General features: G+C 33.5%; 2 protein-coding genes and 1 long non-coding RNA gene across 3 annotated transcripts in view; 2 read left to right on the forward strand and 1 right to left on the reverse strand.

The window, feature by feature from the left end:
• Positions 1 to 20,184, forward strand: part of LOC111057467 (SH2B adapter protein 2) — a 37,457-nt gene extending 17,273 nt beyond the window's left edge. Inside the window, exons 7-8 of the mRNA XM_022344898.2 lie at positions 14,833 to 14,909; positions 16,707 to 20,184. Coding sequence (XP_022200590.2) covers positions 14,833 to 14,838 — 6 coding nt within the window. The 3' untranslated portion in view covers positions 14,839 to 14,909; positions 16,707 to 20,184. The remainder of the gene's footprint in view (positions 1 to 14,832; positions 14,910 to 16,706) is intronic.
• LOC120354776 lies at positions 1,705 to 3,330 on the forward strand. Its single transcript, XR_005573155.1, has 3 exons — positions 1,705 to 1,973; positions 2,367 to 2,906; positions 3,039 to 3,330. It is a non-coding gene; the product is annotated as an uncharacterized LOC120354776 (long non-coding RNA).
• Positions 20,185 to 22,277: 2,093 nt separating the features above from the next.
• Positions 22,278 to 23,282, reverse strand: LOC120354384. The gene has a single exon (XM_039441448.1). It carries the CDS (start codon positions 23,280 to 23,282, stop codon positions 22,278 to 22,280), a length of 1,005 nt encoding a protein of 334 aa, XP_039297382.1.
• Between the last annotated feature and the right edge of the window lie 1,636 nt (positions 23,283 to 24,918).

Genomic DNA, 24,918 nt, shown 5'->3' on the forward strand with positions numbered 1-24,918 from the left:
AGATGGTTTTCTATGAAATTCTTGAACTTATCATACTCCTCTAACCTCTAGTGTCCTTTCTAAAGATATGTTTATTCATTAAGTGTTCCAAATTACGTTCTGGAACAATGATTAAACTGAAGTTAATTGAACGTTGGTACTACTGCTCTGGTATTGGATCCGAATCCTATTATGCTTAGTGCAATTTACTCTGTCATCACACACCTTCATTTGCTCACTCGCAAGACATGAACTTATGATGATGTCACATGTAAAACCATGATGCTTCAAGGCATTGGATAAATGGATAAAAAATAATGAGTCAATTAAATAATGTCCTACTATCCACTCTGATGTTTCATCTCTTTAGCATACTCATGCTGAATACGGCGCCTTTCAAAAATGTCCATATTTTATGATAAAAAGTCTTTGTTCTCTCAATGCACTTTATTCTGTATTAATTTCGAGGGGTTTACCAGGTGCCCATCAATACAGTCCTGAAAGAGGAGAGATATTAATGAGACGATGAAAAAGGGTAAATGGATACAACCTATTTATATTTCAAGTTCAAATGTAACAATGTTACATTAAATGTCATTTAATCTAATTTATTAAAACATCTAGAAAATCCAAAAATGATTCATACAGTTGAACCCATTTGGGTTTTCTGATGCTCATGGAAACAATGAAACTATTCAAGCATAGTTTGCTTCTATTATTAAAGGAAGAGGCATAATATGAATGAGTTGATACAAACTGTAAAAAAATTTACAGTGGTTTTACCCTTTGTGTAATTGGTGGGTACCGTAAACCCTAGGGTGACCACCTGATTGAAGAATACAATTTTTTTCATTTTAAAAAAGTATGAGACATAATTAAAATGTTGAATTACAAACTTATATTTTGTTTTTGATATAAAAATAACAATGGAATTGCTACAAGAGCTAGACAGAACTTTATTATGATATTATATATATTTTATATTGTGATGTTATATTCATCCACATTTCATTTTAGTATAATACTGGAGTGTTTATCGTGATATAGGTGCTGTTACTAGGTTCATGGTACCTCAAGGATTCATTATGTAGTAATTGGATTCCTACTGGTTTGAACAATGTGGTCGTTTTTTAACGGGCATTTCATGACGGACGCAACCCAAAGTTCAGTTTAAGAAGATAGTAGTAATACATAGGCTTTTCTAGGCCCCCAAACTTTTATGTTGGCAAAAGTTTATTAAAGCCAAAATGAAATTATTGGTCTAAGAGAGCTATATTAGTGGTAATACATAGGTATAGTTTATGTCCCCAGACAAATTAAAGTGTTCGTCAAAGAGAGTTATTAGTAGTTATACATAGGTATATGTTAGGTCGCCAGCCAAATGAAAATGTTAGTTCAAGAAATCGAAAAGGTTAAAATCTTCAAGGTCCCTTAAAAGGTTAAAACCTGAGTGCCGGGGCCGAGTGTTACTAAAATAAAATAAAAGGAGTGGATTCCTATAAACATTAAAATTTTAGGAAATTTACAAAGAAGGAAAATAAACATTAAAAAACTAAAAAAAAATGTATTGGTAATACATAGGTATAGTTTAGGTCCCCAGCCAAATTGATGTGTTAGTCTAAGAGAGTTTTTAATAGAAATACATAGGTATAGTTTAGGTCCCCAGCCAATTAATGTGTTAGTGTAAGAGAGTTGTTAATAGAAATACATAGGTGTATAGTTTAGGTCCCCAGCAAATTAATGTGTTAGTCTAAGAGAGTTGTTAATAGAAATACATAGGTGTATAGTTTAGGTCCCCAGCCAAATTAATGTGTTAGTCTAAGAGAGTTGTTAATAGAAATACATAGGTGTATAGTTTAGGTCCCCAGCCAAATTAATGTGTTAGTCTAAGAGAGTTGTTAATAGAAATACATAGGTATAGTTTAGGTCCCCAGCCAAATTAATGTGTTAGTCTAAGAGAGTTGTTAATAGAAACACATAGGTGTATAGTTTAGGTCCCCAGCCAAATGAAAGTGTTATTTCAAGAAATCGAAAAGGTTAAAATCTTCAAGGTCCCTTAAAAGGTTAAAACCTGAGTGCCGGGGCCGAGTGTTACTAGAATAAAATAGAAGGAGTGGATTCCTATAAACATTTAAATTTTAGGAAATTTACAAAGAAGGAAAATAAACATTAAAAAACTAAAAAAATGTATTGGTAATACATAGGTATAGTTTAGGTCCCCAGCCAAATTGATGTGTTAGTCTAAGAGAGTTGTTAAAAGAAATACATAGGTATAGTTTAGGTCCCCAGCCAAATTAGAAATACATAGGTATAGTTTAGGTCCCCAGCCAAATTAATGTGTTAGTGTAAGAGAGTTGTTAATAGAAATACATAGGTGTATAATTAAGGTCCCCAGCCAAATTAATGTGTTAGTCTAAGAGAGTTGTTAATAGAAATACATAGGTGTATAGTTTAGGTCCCCAGCCAAATTAATGTGTTAGTCTAAGAGAGTTGTTAATAGAAATACATAGGTGTATAGTTTAGGTCCCCAGCCAAATTAATGTGTTAGTCTAAAAGAGTTGTTAATAGAAATACATAGTTATAGTTTAGGTCCCCAGCCAAATTGATGTGTTAGTCTAAGAGAGTTGTTAATAGAAATACATAGGTATAGTTTAGGTCCCCAGCCAAATTAATGTGTTAGTCTAAAAGAGTTGTTAATAGAAATACATAGGTGTATAGTTTAGGTCCCCAGCCAAATTAATGTGTTAGTCTAAGAGAGTTGTTAATAGAAATACATAGGTGTATAGTTTAGGTCCCCAGCCAAATTGATGTGTTAGTCTAAGAGAGTTGTTAATAGAAATACATAGGTGTATAGTTTAGGTCCCCAGCCAAATTAATGTGTTAGTCTAAGAGAGTTGTTAATAGAAATACATAGGTGTATAGTTTAGGTCCCCAGCCAATTAATGTGTTAGTGTAAGAGAGTTGTTAATAGAAATACATAGGTGTATAATTAAGGTCCCCAGCCAAATTAATGTGTTAGTCTAAGAGAGTTGTAATAGAAATACATAGGTATAGTTTAGGTCCCCAGCCAAATTAATGTGTTAGTCTAAGAGAGTTGTTAATAGAAATACATAGGTGTATAGTTTAGGTCCCCAGCAAATTAATGTGTTAGTCTAAGAGAGTTGTTAATAGAAATACATAGGTGTATAGTTTAGGTCCCCAGCTAAATTAATGTGTTAGTCTAAGAGAGTTTTTAATAGAAATACATGGGTATAGATGAGGTCCCCAGCCAAATTAATGTGTTAGTCTAAGAGAGTTGTTAATAGAAATACATAGGTGTATAGTTTAGGTCCCTAGCCAAATTAATGTGTTAGTCTAGTATAGTTTAGGTCTCCAGCCAAATTACTGTGTTAGTCTAAGATAGTTGTTAATAGATATACATAGGTATAGTTTAGGTCCCCAGCCAAATTACTGTGTTAGTTCAAGAAATCGAAAAGGTTAAATGGTTCAAGTGCCCTTAAAAGGTTAAAACCAGAGTGCAGGGCCCGAGTTCTACTTAAACAAAATAAAAGGGGTGGATTCCTATAAACATCTTATTTTGTGGAAATTTATAAAGAAGGAAAATAAAAATTAAAAAACTAAAAAAAATGTATTGGTATTACATAGGTAAGGTTTACGTCCCAAGTCAAATAATGTGTTAGTCTATGAGTGTTGTTAGTGTTAATACATATGTATAGTTTAGGACCCCAGCTAAATTTAAGTGTAGTCGAAAGAGTTTATAGTGTTGATTATGTACAGTCTAGGTCCCCAGCCAAATGAAAGTGTTAGTCTAAAGCCGGCTCCAAACATGCTTCATTCGGCAAACACCGAGCAGCGACTCGTGGAATCGCGTATAGTGTGGATGGATGTTTGTCTATTTGGCAAGCAGCGAGCATTCGTGTTAGTTGTTTCAGTCGGCTCCAGGCATGCGGCATTCGGAGAACACCGAGCATACTCGCCGAATCACGAGTAGTGTAGATGGATGTTTGGTATTCGGCAAGCAGTGAACATTCGTGCTAGTTGTTTCAGTCGGCTCCAGGCATGCGGCTTTCGGCGAACATCGAGCATACTCGCCGAATCACGAGTAGTGTGGATGGATGTTTGGTATTCGGCAAGCAGCGAGCATTCGTGCTAGTTGTTTCAGTCGGCTCCAGGCATGCGGCTTTCGGAGAACATCGAGCATACTCGCCGAATCACGAGTAGTGTGGATGAATGTTTGGTATTCGGCAAGCAGTGAACATTCGTGCTCGTTGTTTTCCATGTCAGTGTCAAACTTTTGCAAACATCAAAGTGGACGAATGTTCGTCCTGGTTACCTGTTAGTTAATAAATAATTCAAATCTTGATGAAAACTAGATAATAACCAGTCCCGTCCAGGTTTCTGAATTAGAACCTGAATTCTTCAAATGTTTTAAGAGTTTCTACAAATATTTATTTGTTAAAATTCTAGGGCTTTTCATGTCCTATACAGTTATTGACCGGGGTACATAGGGTTAGTTTGGTTTATTTATAAAAGCAAGATAAAGAAGAAGAGCATCTTCAATATCGAGATCCATGTTGACGGTAGATGACATTCTGTTGACGAATATTAGCTATTCCCAAAACGAGCAAGTGCTCGGGAAACCATGCATATGTGTTGATGTGTGCTTGTTAATCAGTAAATAGCAAGACGAATAGTTCGCCGAACGCCGAACATTCGCTGCTTGCCGAATGACGCATGTCTGAAGCCGGCTTAAAAGAGTTGTTAGTGGTAATACATAGGTATACTTAAGAACCCCATCCAAATGAAAGTGCTAGTTTAAGAGAGTTGTTAGTGGTAATTCATTGGTATAGTTTGGACCCCAGCCAAATGAAAGTGTTTATGGTTTTGTAGGGACGGATTCAAAGATTCAAAGAACCTCACATGTCAACCGAAGTTTATTGTGTGTCCCAAGTATGCTAGTTGGGCAAAAAAATTAATGTGTCCTTTACAAGGTTCAGGAATTTTCTCCCGATACTAACATCCCATTCCTCACCTGGTTACTTGCAGCCAATCAGAGCTCTTCTTCTAGCCCCTAGTCTCTCACAATCCTGTATGATATGTTTGGCAGTCTCTTCAGACTGATTACAAAGCCTACACATCTGGCTTTCATTTCTGAGTCCAATTGTGTGGAGATGTTTCCTGAAGTGGCCGTGTCCAGTTATCAGGGCAATCAACTGCTTGACCTGACCTACCCAGACTCACCAGCCAGCTGGTGAAGCGAGGGCTTGAATCTGCCAGCAGCCTTTTGCCAAGTGCTTGACCAGGGTGCCCTTGCTATTGCTGGTGATGTAAGTCCCTGGACCATTTACTTATTGTATGGAAGGCAGTTGTTTTGGTTATGTCACAGCTTGGCTCTGGACCAAAGAATGGCATACTGGAACCCCGCTTAGCAAGCACATCTGCACGCTCGTTACCTCCTATGCCTACATGGCCAGGTACCCAACCAAGATGCACAGAGTTGTGTGTTGCAAGCCTGCTGATTGTTTTGTGGCACTCCCACATCAATTTAGACTTGATTACATTGGAGTCAAGAGCATTGAGGGCTGTTTGACAATCTGACAGGATAACTATATGCTTGTCACAATAGCGTCGGGCAATGCCTGTGTTGGCACAAGCCTTGATGCCCCAAATCTCTGCCAGAAAGATGGTACAGTGTTGTTCTAGACTTGGACAAAGTTGTGTTCTGGGTGCTTCACTGAACACCCCGTAGCCAGATCTCTCTTCAATGAGAGAACCGTCCGTGTACGAGACAAGGCTGCCACTTTTGAGATAGGGCCCTTCCTCAGACCTCCACTCCTCTCTGGAGAGAATTTTACAGAGAAAGGTTTAGTGGTCACCAACTCCGTACTGATGACATCTGACGTCATTTCAAGCACAGGGCTGTGAGCAACCGCTTTGATGATTGTGCAGTGGCCTGTCCCGGACAGACCTTCTCTCCATTGGCCAGCAATTTTCAGTCGATAGGCTGATTTTCGTGCTTCTGCCATGATAAAATGCTCAATGGCAGTAAGCCAAGAGCAACTTCAAGAGTTCCTGACGGGCTGCTCCTGAAAGCTCTAGTTACTAAAAGTGTACCCAAGAGAAAGGGATGATAGTGTTAGTCTAAGGTGGATTCCTATAAACAAATGAAAGTGAAATCCACAGAGCTGTAAGCTGTACGGTAATAAAAGTGATCAAGAAATTCTTCAAAAAATGATGAAATGCCATATTACTATTAGATACAAACTTAGTAGGCACCAAAAAATATATTTTAGAATATTTTTAAAAAAGCGATTTTGTTACGCTTTAATCTACTACAGTCTTCCTCGTTTATTAGAAATCTCTCGAAAGAAAAAATATCTCAGTTATGTGTTACTAAAAATATGTTTCCTAATCAAAGACCACTGTTGAAAATTGTCTTATTCTCTATCAAGTGGTTTATTTAATCAAATACTGGATTGGCAGTTGCTTTACTCAAGCAAAACCATTAAGAAAATTCTCTATCATCCCAGGAATTTTATATCATTCGTTTTTGCCCAATTTTTCTCAGTTTTAAAATTTCTTCGCAGTCATCTTTATCAATCGCATTTATAACTTCTATCAATTCCTCCATTATAATTATTTTTACATTCAAATAATGATTCACTATAACCTAAATTAATTTATCGTCTACAGCTTAGACCAGTTATAGAATAGACACGCTGGGAAGTCTAGCCTCTGAAGCCAAATCCACCCATCTTGACGTCACAACAGTGAAGTCACGCATCGTATGGAAAACTTTCAGATTGTGTCTATTTCAGATTCATGGTGTTTTTAGGTTATTTCTAGCTACGGGCAAAAACGACATCGGTTAAGTTATAATGTGTTATGTGATATTGGCTTCAAAGTTATAATGTGATTTGAAAATAATAAGGTACGCTAGCCTACAAAACTAATTTATTGTCATGCTGCAATGAGTTCACTTACATCATAACCAAGGATTATATTATTCAGTGCAATTATATGCTGCGCAGGAGATTACCATTTTCATAAATAATAATTACATAAATAATAACAATCTGCTATGGAAAACAAGCTATGTTTAACAACAATGTAAGTTAAACACCACAAACACTTACACAACAAACTCAAAAAAGTTTTCTATAATTTCTATACGATGCGTGACGTTACTGATGTGACGTCAAGATGGGTGGATTTGGCAGTAGATGTTGGCTTCATCGACTTTCAGTATGAATATACAATGGGCCGTGTCTATTCTATAACTGGTCTAAGGTCTACAGAAGCATTAAATACAACCGTCGAAATAGTATATTTCGCACCTAGGGCCGAAAATGAGACTTTTTCGGCTCGAAATCGGTTTTCAAGTCCGAGGCCGTAGGCCGAGGACTAGAAAAGATTGAGAGCCGGAAAAACATTTTTGCCCGTGGTGTGAACGCTATTTTTCGCCACACAGAGAAATAAACAATATATATGAGAATAATTATTTATTAAGCAGTTCCGAAAACAAAAGTGGAAGGTCATAGCTCTAGCTATTAGTATAGTTATTAGTATCTAGTTATTAAAGTATAGAAAACTGAAGAATACATAATACTTGGAAACCTCACAGAATCATATTGATTTTTCCAATACATCAATAAATTTTAGTTCTATTAGGATCCTCCTCAATTTGAATCAGGCAGCCTTTTGTTTTCCCAATTCCAAAAAAAAAATACCTAAAATACTCGTTTCACTGGGAATTCGTGTCTGATAGTAGCCTACATTATAACTGAAGAATATAAATTATTACTCATTTTATTGTGATCTATTCATGTTTTTCTTATGAAATTCAATAAATTATAGGCCTACAGCATGAAGACTATGTCCAATTCATTTGTACTGGTGGCAAAATTTTACATTGAAAATAATTATTTGATAAAATCCAAGTTCAATAGTAATGAAAACAAATTCCTTCAAAAAATAATTGATAATAATACGTTTCGAGGGAAAAAATTAAGAACAAAAAAATGGGAAGCATCGGGGGATTTGAACCAAGGTACCATCGCTCCGTAAGCAAGCTTCTTACCGCTGCGCTACATAGACGTTAGTAAATGGTAGTCTTATAACCTGCTGATAAAAATACACACTTTGGGCTATGGAACTTCAATTAGCCTACGGTAGCATAGATGAATTTGAACATTAATATTCTGAAAAATCTAGAAGGAAAATAGAAATTTGGGCTTCCAGGTGCACGAGATTGATATTTTTAGAATCTATGTTCAAAATTTGGAGATCTAAATCATTCCCGTTTTTCCGGTATGCAATCCACAAGTTGACATGTTTTGATGCGAACAAACACAACCCCACTCTCTCTTATTATATAGAAGAAGAAGATATCTTACCTCTATTTCATTCATCCAAATAAAATGATAGTATATTACTGCAGAATACTTTATTCAATTCTAGAAGCATAAACTGATTCTGTTTCATAAACTATTTTGTAAACCCGTTCATATCAAATCAGAATCAGCTGTTATTCAAGGTCATTTTACAGCCCTAGGGCCGTAAAGTTTTACCGGCCTGGTCGGAAAACAATCACTTTCGGCCACCATATGACGCACGTAAACCAGCTCATTACATCCAAGTGTGGCGAAAAGTATTTTTCGCCCCACTTGGATGTAATGAGCTGGTTAACGTGCGTCATATGGAGGCCGAAAGTGATTGTTTTCTGACCAGGCCGGTAAATTTTTACGGCCCTAGGCTGTAAAATAACCTTGAAGTCAGCTGATTCTAATTTGATGTGAACGTGTTTACAAAATAGTTTATGAAACGGAATCAGTTTATGCTTCTAGAATTCAAGAAAGTATTCTGTAATAATATACTATCATTTTATTTAAATGAATAAAATACAGATAAGATATATATTATAAACTATTCAAATAATTCGATTTACATAGAAGAATAGAACTTCTAACCTAACTTCCATTGACATTCAGATTCAGATCACATCAGATTGGCCGAATTTCAAGTGTGCTAAAACAGCTGATCAAAAACTTTTTCAAGTGTGATAAACCAGCTGATCAAAAACTTTTTCAAGTGTGATAAACCAGCTGATCAAAAACTTTTCATTATTTATATTTGTGTTTATCATTCAATAATTAAAGCATTTATAATAATATCATCTTATTGTCATTTGGAAGAATAAAAAGTATAAACTCAACCTCTTACATAATTGAACATAATGTTTAGGTTATTTAGACAAATCAGAATAAAAAATAAAAATACTTGGACAATTTCTTGATATTCAGATTTGCTAGAGCTATGACCTTCCACTTTTGCTTTCGGAAGTGCTTATAATAGACAATGAGAATAATTATTATCCTCATATATATATTGTTTATTTTTCTGTGTGGCGAAAAATTACGTTCTCACCATGGGCAAAAATGTTTTTCCGGCTCTCAATCTTTTCTAGTCCTCGGCCTACGGCCTCGGACTTGAAAACCGATTTCGAGCCAGAAAAGTCTCATTTTCGGCCCTAGGTGCGAAATATACTATTACTATCAGCTGTTTCCCCATCAAATCTTTACATATGTCAAGTTAATCCAAATTATTTGGTTTAAACCTCCTGCTTTGGAGGTTTAAACTTTCCCAGAGTTTAAACTGATACTGTGCAAACGGAATTTTAGTTTAAACCAAAAAAAATCCAGATTTGGTTTAAGCTTTATCTTAAACTTACACTGTGCAAACGGCCTTTAGAGAGTTATTAGTAGTTATACATAGGTATATGTTAGGTCCCCAGCCAAATGAAATTGTTAGTTCATGAAAACGATTATTAGTAATTTATAAGTATATTTCAGGTCACCAAACATTTTTGTTAGAACGCTTTAATGCTTATTGTATCCTTTAGTTCACTAAACTTTTGTGTTGGCAAAAGTGTATTAAAGCCCACATGAAAGTGGTAGTCTAAAATACTATTAGTAGTAATACATAGTTAAATTACATTCCTTAAAAACTCTTTCGTTAGATAGTTTTTAGTATCTATACATAGGTATGTTTCAAGTCACCAATTTTTTTTGTTGCCAAAAGTGTATTTGAGGCAAAATAGAGTGTTAGTCTATGAGCTATTAGTAGTAATGAATAGGTATATTTTAGGTCCCTAAACTTTTGTGTTGACAAAAGTGTATCAGAGGTATTAGTAGTAGTCCATAGGTATGTACTAGATTCCCAAACTTTTGTGTTGGCAAATAAAAGTGTAAGAGAGCTAATCATTCATTAGTTCTGTTCCTGCTGCGTACAATCATTTGTTGCAGTCACCTAAAAATATCCGCTGAGAAGATTATCTTCACAGGCTAGGGTGTCATCAACCACTACTGTCATAAAAAGTCCATGTATATTATGTAGCCCTAGTGCAAGTTATTTTGACATTCAACTTCGTGTTGCGTCCCTCTTGAAACACCCTCTACTTGGTCTTGCATTATTGCTATCTTTCCATTCTTCATCTACATCTTCACTCTCGAGTGATACCTATGATCCACACGCTACAATTTATCTCAAGATCATGATGCATTTATTCATTATTGCATTTTTTAACCATGTATATCTAGGAATTCAACTGAACTCTATTCATCTATTTTAAATTTCATCATCATTCATCGATCCAACATTCATGTCTCACTCATCAGCAACTGATAAAGCAGTAAGTCTAGCTACTCACACATCGATTTTTGAACGTACGATTTTTTGCCTTCCTTATAAATTCAATTAGATTGAACATAACTTGGCAAACAGATGATGTGTTCATGGGTTTGCCAAATTCCGATTAACCTGGTAGATTTCATAGGGACAGCAAAAAATCGATGTGTGTGTAAATGGCTTAAGCCTTTCTTATTCTGGTACGTCTCTACATGAATCGCTAACCGCAGAAAGGCAACATGTCCAGTTTTCATAATTTTACAGGAGAGACAAAAAACTTGATAAAACCTTAACCTGTAGTAAACGATAATATCACATATAATATATTATATTTAAAACGTCGCCATTACAATGCATTCAGTTGCACATGTTTCCTTACTGCAGTAAACTATATATCTTACATTAAATAGTTGATTTATTGAAAAAAATTGAAAAAGTTGGACATGTTTCCTTTCTGCGGTTAGCGATTCACATAGAAATAGATTGATTTGGAATATCTTGAAGTATCTCGCAATTCATGCTAGCTTATGGTTACTATGGTAAGCAATTGAGTCTCTCTGAATAATTCCGGGTATTGTATTTGGTGCTAAGCTAATGAGGGATAAAAATTGAATACATTTTGAATGGGAGACGAAAAGCATTTAAAACACAAGGCATATGTGCTCAGTGTCATTTTATATTTTTTTGATATAATCATGCCCTCTAATATAGGTTTTTTTGAAATTTGAAAAGGAAGAGTTATATTTTCTAGTAATCGAGTTCAGTATTTTGTTGAGAGTGATCCTTGAAATCATTATGTTATTCGATAGCGACCAATTAAAACTAAACTCCTTCAAGAACTGAATCATCTATTGATGGAAAGGGTCTTGTAAGAAGTTTCAACGAATTTTCCCCGACATTAGATCTGACAAAAGGTTTGGTAAGCAAATGGTGCATCGATCGTTAATTACATAGCCTTCCTGGTAAATTTTTCTCTAGCATAATGCCTAGAAATATTCTGAGAGACAATGGACATTGTATGTATCCTAATTCATCTACTTTTCCCTGTGAATAATTTAATATGTCAAACTGTTCGAGCTCAGATTTTTACATATTTACATGTAATTATTTACATGTATTCTATTCTAATAAATGTCAATTATTGTAATTTAGAATCGCGATAAAAAGATGATTTTACATATTTGCAGGTTGCTATTCTAATAAATATCAGTTCAATTGTAATTTAGAATCACGATAAAATGATGATTTTTACATATCTACAGGTTGATATTCTAAATAATGTCAGTTCATTTATAATTTAGTAAATTAGAATTGCGATAAAATGATGATTTTCACTTATCTACAGGTTGATATTCTAAATAATGTCAATTCAATTGTAATTTAGTAAATTAGAATTGCGATAAAATGATGAATTTTACATATTTACAGGTTGATATTCTAAATAATGTCAGTTCAATTGTAATTTAGTAAATTAGAATTGCGATAATATGATGAATTTTACATATTTACAGGTTGATATTCTAAAAAATGACATTTCAATTGTAATTTAGTAATTTAGAATCGCGATAAAATGATGATTTTACATATTTGCAGGTTGCTATTCTAATAAATATCAGTTCAATTGTAATTTAGTAATTTAGAATCGCGATAAAATGATGATTTTTACATATCTACAGGTTGATATTCTAAATAATGTCAGTTCAATTGTAATTTAGTAAATTAGAATTGCGATAAAATGATGAATTTTACATATTTACAGGTTGATATTCTAAATAATGTCAGTTCAATTGTAATTTAGTAATTAGAATTTGCGATAAAATGATGATTTTTACATATCTACAGGTTAATTGATATTCTAAATAATGTCAGTTCAATTGTAATTTAGTAATTTAGAATTGCGATAAAATGATGAATTTTACATATTTTCAGGTTGCTATTCTAATAAATGTCACTTTAATTGTAATTTAGTAATTTAGATTGAATAAATATACAAAGAAATTGTCAAAAACCACAGATATTTGATACTTAGAAAGACCGGTTTCAGTTGTTACACCATTGTCAATCTCTGATAAACTTTGTTTATCTTTCATTGTTCGACTATGGTGTAACAACCGAAACCGGTCTTTCTAAGTAGGTATCAATAAATCTGTGGTTTTTGACAATTTCTTAGTATTTTCATTTAATATGAATAATTACCACAATATCAACTTCTCAATTACACAAAAAGTAAAAAAAAATAGTAGTTTAGAATTTTAATAAAACTTTGCTTTTCACATATTTACAGGTTGCTGTTATAATAAAAGTCTAATTTTGTAATTTAGTAATTTAGAATCGTGATAAATGTGCTGTTAATTCGAAGATTTCTTTGTATTCTATTCAACTTCATGAAGGTGAAGGATGAAATTTATGCCATTATAACGCATTTCATACTAATGATACTCTTTTAAATTAGGGTAAAAAGAAAATTAGATGAAACATCAGCAAAAAAATCAATTAGCCTATCAAAATCGTTTTTGTCGAGCTTCATTGTTTTCCCTTGAAATTAGATTACAGATTTATCTTTTAATTGATTGTATAAAAAGCTTAATGATGTTTTAATGTCGTTGTAGTGATCCATTAGGATCAACATATATTGAGAATTTTATACTATAAATTTGTGTCTATTATATTCATATGTATTATCTATCTATTATTCACCATTTCATTGAAATATCAAGGTAATGGATGGATAGGGGCTGATGATTGACAATTTTAGCATCACACAGTAATTTTCATTTCATGCGATACCTATAAATTCTTCAGCTGATGACAGCTCAAAGAAGAATTACAAATGTGGCTACAGGGTTCAACTCTGTGAGTACAGTTGTTTTACAAACTGAACAAAAAACTGCTTCACTTTCTGGTCACAAATCATGAATATAGTGTATTAAAACACCGCAAAGCACCAAGAGACGATCTGAGTAGTGTTGGATGAAATTAGAAACAATTAACAAGACGCACTGTCACGATTTAATTGTCAGCTTCCCCCAATTTCACGCCTACAATCACAGGTCACAAAACACTTCTTGTCTTGCTAGAGCAGATAAGGAATCTGTATTTATTATACAATGCTACTTTGTTTGTTATAATAACCTGGCTTCATAACTTGTTGCTGCGACCTTTCAGGTATCGTAATAATGTTTTTAATTTAAATGTTTTAAATGTTGTATCTTATTTTTATTTTACCTGTGTAATTATTTTCATAATTATTATTGTGCTATTTTCTTGTATTATCAACACTATTGTCATTGCGTTAATGATATTCATTTTTTCATTACATATGAAAAAATTAGATATGAAAATGAAAATTAAATATGAAAAATTTCCTTCCTTCCGTCATTTATTTAATTTGAGAATAGAATCAAAATTATTTTGTTTATGTGAATGCATGTGCATTGTTTTTTTTTTCATCTGAACCAAACATCTAAGACAACCATAATCTCTCGTTTTTATCATGAATATTTTTGTTTACTCATTGTCGCTATTTCTGTTATGTCATTGTTTTGCTTTCAATTTACTATTTCTCCAGGAAGATTGTAATACAAATTCATGAACATTACAACAGTTTAACATTTCGGAAATGAGATAATATAGTTTCATTACTTAGAAGTTACATTGTTATGACACAACAAACTCAAGGCAATTGAGTCAATCGATAAAAATGTGTGGCTTTCAAACTATACATGAAAAAATAGAAAGAACAAAGAAAAATTTCGTCGAGCTAATTTTTTTTATTTTGACAAAAGAATGGTTTATAGAGTTAAAGTAACATCATATATTTATACAACTCCAAATTGAAAAACTAATAATTTAGTAGGAATTTAAGGGTACAGGCTGGGACTCGTTGAGAATTTCATCATGTTCAATTGTTTTTTAATAATTTTTTATTTCTTCCATCATCTCCGGTTGGTTATATTTACATATTTATTATTATTATGTTTCTTATTTCTTTGGAGGATTATTATTGCTTTGATTTTTCATTCATTACCTGTTATTTTACTCAAGCACATGTCTATTATTATTTCTATGGTGATTTATTATTGCTATAATTTTTCATTATTATTTCTATCTGTTTCATGTATTTATTGTTTTTATTTCTTCAATCAGTATCATTTTTATTTTTTGTAGGTTTGAAATAATAGCGAAATTTCAATCACAACGACAAAAGAATGGTTAGTGTGCTTCTTCTTGAGGATTTTTTAAATGTAAGTCGGATTGGAATTTGATTTAAATGATTTTTCAACTTGAAAACTAACTTTTTTCGAAATCCGAAGCTTTTACTAACTCTACTAACCCCTGATATTTTATTTTCCCACATTACACTTAGTCTCAAATAAATTAAATTTCTAGTTTCTCATTCAATACACACATACATATTCAGAAGATTATATATGACCCACAGATGAATAATTATTTCATCAATACATTGAAAGTAGAATACTTTCATTCATCAGCATTTATTTGTACATTCATCAGCACTCAAGCACTGCATATTATAAACCCCCTCTCACCCATCATCCAAAGTTTGCTGTAGTAGGTACTCTATGTAGCAACCAATGTTCGCCTAAAAACCTTACTTCCTCCTTCTTTCTTCTTGTGTTGTTATGATTGTCTTTTGTTATGATTGTCTTTTGTTATGATTGTGTTTTTCTTTTTAATTGCGTTATTGTGGTAGATATTCTTGATTAATAATACTTGCTTTAGATATAATAACCACTTTTAACTCCAGATAGAGTTAAAATTAGTGCAATTATCAGTTTCTTCATAATTTAAAAAGTAATCATTGAGAAGCTTCTTTATTTTTTCAACTCAACCCTAACCTTCCTTCTTGTATTTTTTGGTAACAAATTATTTTTCAGGTTCACTATTAGCAGCGTTAAATTCTATTATAGTTCATTTTAACGTTATAAACAAAGCTTCTCATTGTTGGAGACTAGAGTACTTTTACGATTTTTTATACATATAAAACAAGAAAATATATAATTAATAAACTGTGAATTTTAAAAATATAAGCGTAACCAATCAAAATTAAAGAACTTTATCTTTGTCTAGAGCAAGTTTTATTCATCAGTTAATGTTTCGACTGAGTCATTGTCCATGTCGTAGAACCGTTCCATTATATATTATATGAGTGTTTGTGTGTATTATATATATGTTTTTATTTCATCATCAAATAATGTGTATTGTAAATGTGTTTTTGTTTGTAATATAATTTATTGGTGTGCAATAAATGTAAGCTTTATTTTGAAGGAAGCATCAAAGATTCCTTTCTATTAATCTCTTTTATTAATCATTTTGTTGAGTTGCTGCCAGTTTTGCCAATATTTTATTGAATGAGATTTATTTCAAAGAAACAGTCAGTAGTATAATTTTTTTATACCATTATTTATGAATGTTTTTGTTTATTTGGTGTCAATTATTTATTTGATTACTGTACAGCATTGGACAGTATGAGAAGTTTCTGCTTAAATTTCTTACTTGAGTAAGACAATAGAAATTCAACACTAATGGAACAAATTTAAACTGGAAAAAGTGTTTTTAATTATTAGATAAGTGTATTAATAGAACGCTTACCAGACTTTCAATAAATTCATTTAATCTTTCAATTTTAGAAAGGTAGGTTAATTTCAGTTCATAAAAGGTGAACTAACCATGAATCTATGAACTATCACTGAGCTATAACAATATTTTCTGAGAGTAGATGAATTGCTACTTTTGATTTTTTGTGATTAAAATTAAAATCTTTTATTCTTTTTTATGATCATAAAAAATCATTTTGATAACTTCATTATGTGAAATTATCATTACTTCCGAAGGAGTTTCCTTGATTTTTGATCAAGTTTATTATTTACTTGTTCTTATCGAGTGTACTGTAATACTTTATAAATTGTAAAATTGATCGCGTCATAATTTTACCTGCTCGCTGTCCCTATAGCTTTTTTAAAAGAGTGATACTGCAAAACGTATTTACTGATCAGACTCTATTCATTATCTTTTATCAGGTGACGACGGTAAATGGATCTGTTAGGACAAGAACCGAATCGATGGAGCAAATTGCTGAACAACCTTCGAATCAAAATCAGCCTGAAACGCAAGCACTCCCCGCCCCCAATGGGGCGGCTGCCAATCTTAGTGCAGCTTCAGGTAATAGAGCTGTAGAAAACGCCTACAGCTTTGTTTAATGCATCTGCTGATGCTAGTTCAAATTAAAGTCGAATAGGTAGTTGAAATGTATCAGATAAGCAATATTTATAATAGCTTCGCTTTAAACTCAATTTTAATTCGAAATAGATTTTTCTTATGGGATTCATTTGAAAAATATCATTAGATTGTATATAAATAATTATAACGACAAAACCTTGAGGTGTTATAAAGAGATACTTGATAATAATGATGTAAATGTTTTGAAGAAACGGATTCAATGATCCAAAGGTTCAAAGAACCTCACACGTCGACCGAATCTTATTATGTGTCCCAAGTACGTTAGTTGAGCAACTAACCAATACATGTGTCCTTTACAAGATCCAAGAGTTTTTTCCCTATACTAATAATCCTATTCACCACCTGGTTGCTTGCAGCCAAACTGAGCCCTTCTCCTTGCCCCTGCCCCTAGTCTCTCACAATCCAGTATGATATGCTTGGCAGTCTCTTCAGACTGATTACAAAGCCTACATATATGAGTCCTTTCATTTCTGAGTCCAATTGTGTGGAGATGTTTTCTGAAGTGGCCATGCCCGCCCAGTCATCAGAGCAAATCAACTGCTTGACCTGACCTCTACCCAGCCTCACCATCATGTAAAAGTGTGTTAATATATATTTTTATTTTGTTTAACACATTCATCATTGTCTAGTCGAACAGATTTTTCTATATTATAAAAAACGAGTTATTTCGACTTGCCAGGAGAATCGTTTATCAATTAATACTGATATTAACAAAGAGATTCAACAAGAAAACTATATCTTGAATACTACACACCGATCTTTACAAGGCATTATATTATGGTTCCCTAATTTTTAATCGTATCTTCACAGTGTTCATTGTTCCTTTTCATATTTGGAGACAGCTATTCCATTACTGTATTATTCTTGTTATTTTATCTTGCAAGCTCACATAGCCTAGACGGTGTTGATTCTTATTGTTGATCGATAGGACAAACGGGCTAGTCAAACAACGTTCAAGAATGGTCGGTGCATTATCATATTCCTTTTTTATCAAAATAAAGTACAGAAAATTACTGATACTTGAAGATGGTGGGCATTTGGTATATCTGAAAAGTGTGGGTTCCCTTTGTACATATTTGAATCAGCCGGTCTGATATAATTATGTGCACGTTTTGTAACAATGTATATTGCGTTATTGCATTGTTCAAAAATTATTGGCTTGAAGTTTTATTAAATAAATTTTGATACAAAAATTTATCGGTGGTATTGAACGAAATTCGTATTTTGATTAAAGTATTAAATTAACTTGTTTGCTTAACAGGAACCTCATAACATCATTCAAGGGGGAATAGGAATAAATTAACAGTAAATTTTTATATTAATATGATGAAAATAATAAATAATATAATAACATTTTAAAAGTGACACTAATAATTTTTGTAACTATTAACAATTTTACAATTTAAAATAATTTATAAAATCTGTGATGAAATATAGAATAAGAAAAGTACTTGATACATCAGAACTCATACTATTCTTCGTAGTAATCCTTGATACTCGACAACTAAGGTTTGTTATCGAGCTCAGCTTGTGACAACTCTGCCAATTTCCATCTCTTTTGGTCTACTCTGAGGACAAACGGAGTGAGCATAGGTAGATAGAAGTTTCGTCTATTCTACCTCAATGCTTCAAATAGTTTTGCTGGACCTGTTGAGACCTGCCCAAGACCTGTTGATCTTGAATTGTGTAATGGACGATTTACGCATTTTGAAAATGCTGGCTAAATTTGAAATTCAAGGTTATCTGGTTTACTGTTGTCACATCTTTCAACTGCTTTTTCTGAAACATTATCTTCTTCTTATATTTTATCTTCTTCCAGTTTCAGTAAATGATTAATTCAATTTTCTTGCGTTTTTGTGGTTTTTAAATGGCTGTCTTTTAGATGCCATACCACATAAAGTTTTTGATCATTGACATTAATTGATCAAACTCCATCCTCATCCTGCCTTTATTATCTTCATTTCTTAACTTATACCATTTTTCTCAATTTAGATGCATTGGCCTTCCAACAATTGGCCTCCCGCCACGACGTTGCTTAACTTCAAGATGATATTTGATTTCTCAATCCATGTTTTTGTCTGTATAACAAGGGTTATCAAGACTGAGTGGAAAAGATTATTTGTTTCTGCTAGAGGGTATTTAATTGAACCAAATTACAGCGACTGCGATGTAAGAGTCACACTATTACAAATAAGTGTTCTCTTTTCTAAATAATTGTCATTTAACACTTTTTGCGTCATCGTGAGTCATCTCTCAAAAACATCAATCAATATTTTCAAAACACGCCTTACCGTACCTTCTTCAAGGTGTTCTTGAGCAAAGTGAGAGGTGGCATGAGCAAGGACTCTTCCCTTTGGCAAGTTTTTTTTTAGAAATAACTGGTCCAGTTTATCCTCTTTAGCGAATTTTCCAAAATCACTCAACCACTTGTGTTTGTCGTGACTCTTTAAAAACTTGAATAAAATCGGGAAAATAATTTGTTTGACATGTTGTTTCTCATCAACAGACTACCCCATTTTCAACAACAGAGTTCCAATGTGCCCAGTACCTCTTCTAGGATGGACTCCTGCTACTGACCGTCTCCATCCTGGCCTTGTTCCAGATTCCTTTGTTGAATAAGAGGTCCAATATCTGGTCGATATTCCCTGGTCCAATATCCCTTTTCTCCCTGGTTCAATTTCTTCCCTTATCGATATTCTGCATGTTGAACTCTGAAGCACTTTATCTTTTTGCTCTCAGAGTTATTCAACACCACTGTCCCTTGCTGAAGTTGTATGTATTGTCCCAGATCGACTCTAGCATCATGTGCTCGAAGTATACAGTCCCAGGATGAAGTCATCGCAAATCGCAGCTACATACCCAGGCTTTCAGTCTCACTTCCCCAGGATTAGCTGAATCAAGGCTTCCTCGATACAGGCAACTCCTCCCCAGATGCTGTCATGATTTTGTAGTCCCAGATAGGTGTGCGTCATCTGCAGACCTCTGTCCTCAGCTTGTCAGGCCTGACAATGGAGACTATAATAAGAATACTATAACATTTAATACAATTAAAAGTTCTAAGAATTGAATTTCTTAATAGGTATAGATAATTCAATGAATAAATATACATCCCACTATAAATTATATGTGTTGGACTGATGCTCCTGTGTCAATGGTCCCTCAATGCAGCCATAAGGCTGTCAGCTCCTTGCCGAATAGTTGAGATTCTCAGTAAAGCTTCTGGAGTTGATGTACTTTTCACTGGGATTGCAAAACGATCGATTATTATAAAGCTTCCTGTCAGTTGGGTACTTTCCTATGGCTTAATTGAGTATTTAAACTGCTCCATGAGAATGTTTTTGATAAGCCTGTTGTCCAAGATCCTCTAGTGACATCTGCAACAAACAATTTCAACATAAGTATATTCTCATATTTAATGACGGTAAGAATAAATAATGTACTGTACCACAGTACCAGTGTTTTGAGCTGAAAAGGCGAATCTTGACAAATAGTTACTGAAGAAATGATTCAATACTTGAGAGCCATAAACACAAAAATGAATTCTATTTATCTTGGATTCAAAAACATATTTAACATGTGTCAAACTAAATTAAGTGACAGCTGACAGCTGTCACTACATCCTTCTTTCCTCGGGAACTAAATGTCTTCGGTTCCTTCTCAGCACTCCATCGATTGACCTGATGTTGTAAGATTTATCAGTTAATTTTTATTCCACCGTTCCATACCTCTTCATATCAGGAATCCAAACTTACTCCCCCTGATATAATTCAGGCAATGTCCTAACTCCATTTCTACTGTCGTAGTATATTTTATTGTACTTTTCCCTCTGAAGGTCTTTACTTCTGAAAATACCGATTTTCTCTTGAGATGTGGGTTACAAAGTAGACAAAGACGGAAGTGTCGTACGAATTGTGCTTCGGTATGAGAGCAGCCCAATGTTTGGATCTTCACACTTGGTCTGGCTCCTTTTTGCTATATCCACTGCTTCTTCAGCTTCCCCATCTGTGTGCAAATTTTGGACTTGATGTTCTGTGTTCAAAACTGTATTGCTCGGAGAATTTTCTGAAAATGTCAGACGTAAATTGCGTCCCTCCATCAGTGCGAACCACACAAGGTTTACTGTGGCGAGCAAAAACATTTGCCATACGTTGAACATCACTCTCCGAAGTTAGTTTTTGCATTTCAATAATCTCAATGAACCTTGAAAAGTGGTCCTGTAGTATCAAGTACCACTTTTCTAAACATTTAGCTAAGTCTGCCCCGATTTCCTGCCATGGGAGGGGTGTGTAGTGAAGGGGCTCGCTGTGGTTAGTTCTTTGCTCTAAACATTTGCTACAATTTGCAACTAAATTGTTGATATCATCAGAAATTCCAAGCCACCATATTGATTTTCGGACCCGCATCCTGCACTTGCTAAGACTCATGTGACCATCATGCAGTTTGTTCAATAACTCAACTCTTAGGGATCTGGGAATCACCAGTCTACTCCCTTTTAAGAGGTATTCGTTTGTAACATTGAGTTCAGAAATATAATAAATTTATTATAAAATATAAAAAAAATTAAATCGTTGTAACATTGAGTTCAGAAATATAATAAATTTATTATAAAATATAAAAAAAATTAAATATATAAATTTAATTCTATATTTATAATTTTTTGAATGTTTGTCCCAAATACCAGTGGCAATGCATTCTTTTATCATCTTACACTCAGAATCCTGTAGTTGTTCATTCTTAATTCGTTTTTACCCTTTATCTGTACAAGGAAATGCCTCAATTAAACTACTGTATTACAAAAAATTTCTTGATCCAAAAAATATCTGTATTCTCCACAGGTTTTTCAACTGGATTTCTTGATAATGCATCTGGAACATAAAAATGTTTTCCTTGAGTATACTTAATTTCGTAGTTGAATCATTGAAGTCTCATTCGAAACCTTTATAGTCTTGCAGACAGATCTGAAATTGCTTTTCTTCCAAGTAACTCTACCACCAGGTCCACCAGCCATGGTATAAATTTCATCAAAATAATTTAACATTCCCAGCATTTGTCGCAATTATGACACAGTAGTAGGAACAGGTAATTTCTTTATAGCATCTGTTTTATCTTTGTCTGGTCTAATAGTCCATTTGTTATTTCACGTTTGAAACTTGACACTAGTAGTTCTTAGTGAAGTAATTTTAAAGTTGAAATAACTACTAAGTAGTATAATATGTTGGTCAGATAAAACATACAAATATTCCTTTTGATTACTCTCATTTTTTTATTTCGGCAGTGGCAACCCCTTCAACCAGCAAAACAGTTCTGTTTGCTCCATGAAGAGGCAAGGTACAAGGTTTCACCTTTAGTCGTTAAGATTTGCATAGGAATGATCCAATGACAGATACATCTGCTCCTGTTTCCAGCTTAAAATTTACCTGATGTTTGCCAATTATAGCAGAGACCGTCCATGGGTCCTGGGATTGAAGTTGATCTATCGTCAGCTCTCCAAAGTAGGATTCTGCAGGTGTTTGGTTATCAGTTTCTACTTCCCTAACATTTGGTCTTGGTCCTTGCTTACATACACGACCAAAATGACCAACTACATTGCATTTAAAACAATGACTCGCTAAGGCTAGACACTTACCATTCTGATCATGTGAAAATCCACATTTGTAACATTTCCACTTCTTAGTATTTGTAAATCTAAGGGACTGACTAGTTGGTTTGGCATTCTGACTGTTTGCTAATACATTGACATCCTTCAAATCATGGTCCCGCACAACTGCCTGCTGTTTCTTGATACTTTCCGCTCTTGATACTATTGCTCTTTCCAATGTCAGACAATCATCCAACTGTAATATTTCAGACACCTTGTTGTCCAAAACCCCAATAACAATCAAGTCTCTAATTAATTCCTCTCGCAAGTTTCCAAAATTGCATCCTTCAGCCAATTTATGTAAATCATTTACAAATGAGTCCACTAGTTCTCCCGACTGTCTCCGTTTAAAACATTTTGTTCTTTCATATACTACGTTCTTTTTAATACCAAAATATGCTTCGAAATTCCCTTCAACTATCTCGTAACAACCTGCTTCCTCCTCAATCAGTCTAAAAGATTTCAATAAATCTTCTCCTTCTTCACAAAGAGTACATTTAAGTAAATCTACCTGGCATCGTTCAGACTTACTTGACAAGTTTGAAGCACTTGTGATTCGTTCAAACCGTGTGATCCATGTGGACCATCCTTGAGGCTCCCGAAAATTGAAAGCCTCTGCAGTGGCAACTTGAAACTGAGCTACCGACCCTTCAAACTTTTCTAGCTCTCTTTTCTCAACTTCTACATTTCTTGATTGGTTTCTCTTTTTTGGTCCCATTTTTCTAATACTTCTGCCACCATGAAGAAATGCTTCAATACTTGAGAGCCATAAACACAGAACTGAACTTCATTTATCTTGGATACAAAAACGTATTTAACATATGTCAAACTAAATTAAGTGGCTGCTGACAGATGTCACTACAAAAAGCATAGGATCAACGCTGAATTATCAATATTTAGATAATTTGTTAAGTATATTTCACAGGTGAAAAAAAATTATTCAACTTGACTACGACTTGAAATGCCAATTCTCGTAATGTAATCCATATTGAAATGTCGATTTCATATAGGATTGTTTCTGAGGGGCGTACTGTGTATTTAAAATATAAAAAACAATATGGGATTTGAAGGTACTCGTATCATATGCCGTTGTTTGAATGGCACTGATGTGAACACGTAAGTGGTACTTAATCTTTTCTTCGTCTTATTTCAATGCTTGTGCATGTTTTTGTTTCTTAAACATTGCAACAACTTCCCTTTTGATGAATAGTTTTTTGCCTGATTTATATTTCTCGTGAGGTCTGAAGTGCTTGCTGCATCTTTCATCACTCGTCTGTTTCATTTGTATCAGTTCCATCATTAAATCATCGATATTTGTCGTAATTCTCATCAAATCAAGTTAGAATTGATTAGGTCTCTCATACATTCACTACATTTCTTCATTACTCGTGTATATAGATTCAGTTCAATTGTCATTCATTGAATATCATTTGGACCGGAATGAATTTTATAAGTGTATTAGTATTTTACGCATCTTGTCATCACATCATGTCAACATTTTGAATTAGGAATAGTATGATTGGAAGCTGTGGATGTTTAACATTTATTATTACTCCTTGTTATTCCAGACTTGTTTTTTAATAACAGAAGGAGTAAATATGAAGATTGTTTTTGTTCAATAGCAGGATGATTGTGCCAAGGTACCATCGCGATTCGATATTGAAGATTCGTTCGTACTCAAGGTAATGAGAAATATGTCTTATGGATCTTATGATTTGTGAAATCTTATACTATCGAACAAACAATACAGTCAGATGAAATTTTATTTCATTTTTTAATAAATAATAAATCAGTTTTTTAATTTTTACTTATCAGTTAGTTAACATATCGATGCTACCAAAGATAATAATTATTCACATATTAAAATTATTAGAAGTCCAGCAATTTCTGCAGAAACTATTCCTATTTCAAATTTGCTCATCTCCGTTTGTCATCCAATTCATTCAAATTTTCTTTTGACTGGTGTCAACACTGATTGTTGCAACTGGGCATGTTCATAAATTCCGCTCATTTGTGTCCATTCTTAATTCATTCTTCACAAGGAAATACTTAATAGAGGATCAATTCCATCCAGAAAAGGTCGCAACAATTAGAATACTTGTTAATGTACACAATCAAAAATTTACATGTCAAATTGAAAAAACATCATTAGTTCAAAAGTGAACTCAATCTCCTCACGAAAAGATTCACATTACATTATAAATGCAACCCAATCAACTGCATAAATACATTTATATCTTCTTGTATTCAAGAACTCTTAAAGTTCTCGAAGTCGAATACAATAATAAAATGTCTTGCGTTATTTAAAACAAACATAAACATAAAAACAAATAATAACAACAATAAACAAATAA

The sequence above is a fragment of the Nilaparvata lugens genome, chromosome X (assembly GCF_014356525.2).
Source record: "Nilaparvata lugens isolate BPH chromosome X, ASM1435652v1, whole genome shotgun sequence".
Classification (NCBI taxonomy): domain Eukaryota; kingdom Metazoa; phylum Arthropoda; class Insecta; order Hemiptera; family Delphacidae; genus Nilaparvata; species Nilaparvata lugens.

Bases quoted from the DNA above. Each gene is read 5' to 3' on its own strand.
- LOC120354384 (XM_039441448.1), bottom strand. From the start codon at position 23,282: ATGGGACCAAAAAAGAGAAACCAATCAAGAAATGTAGAAGTTGAGAAA.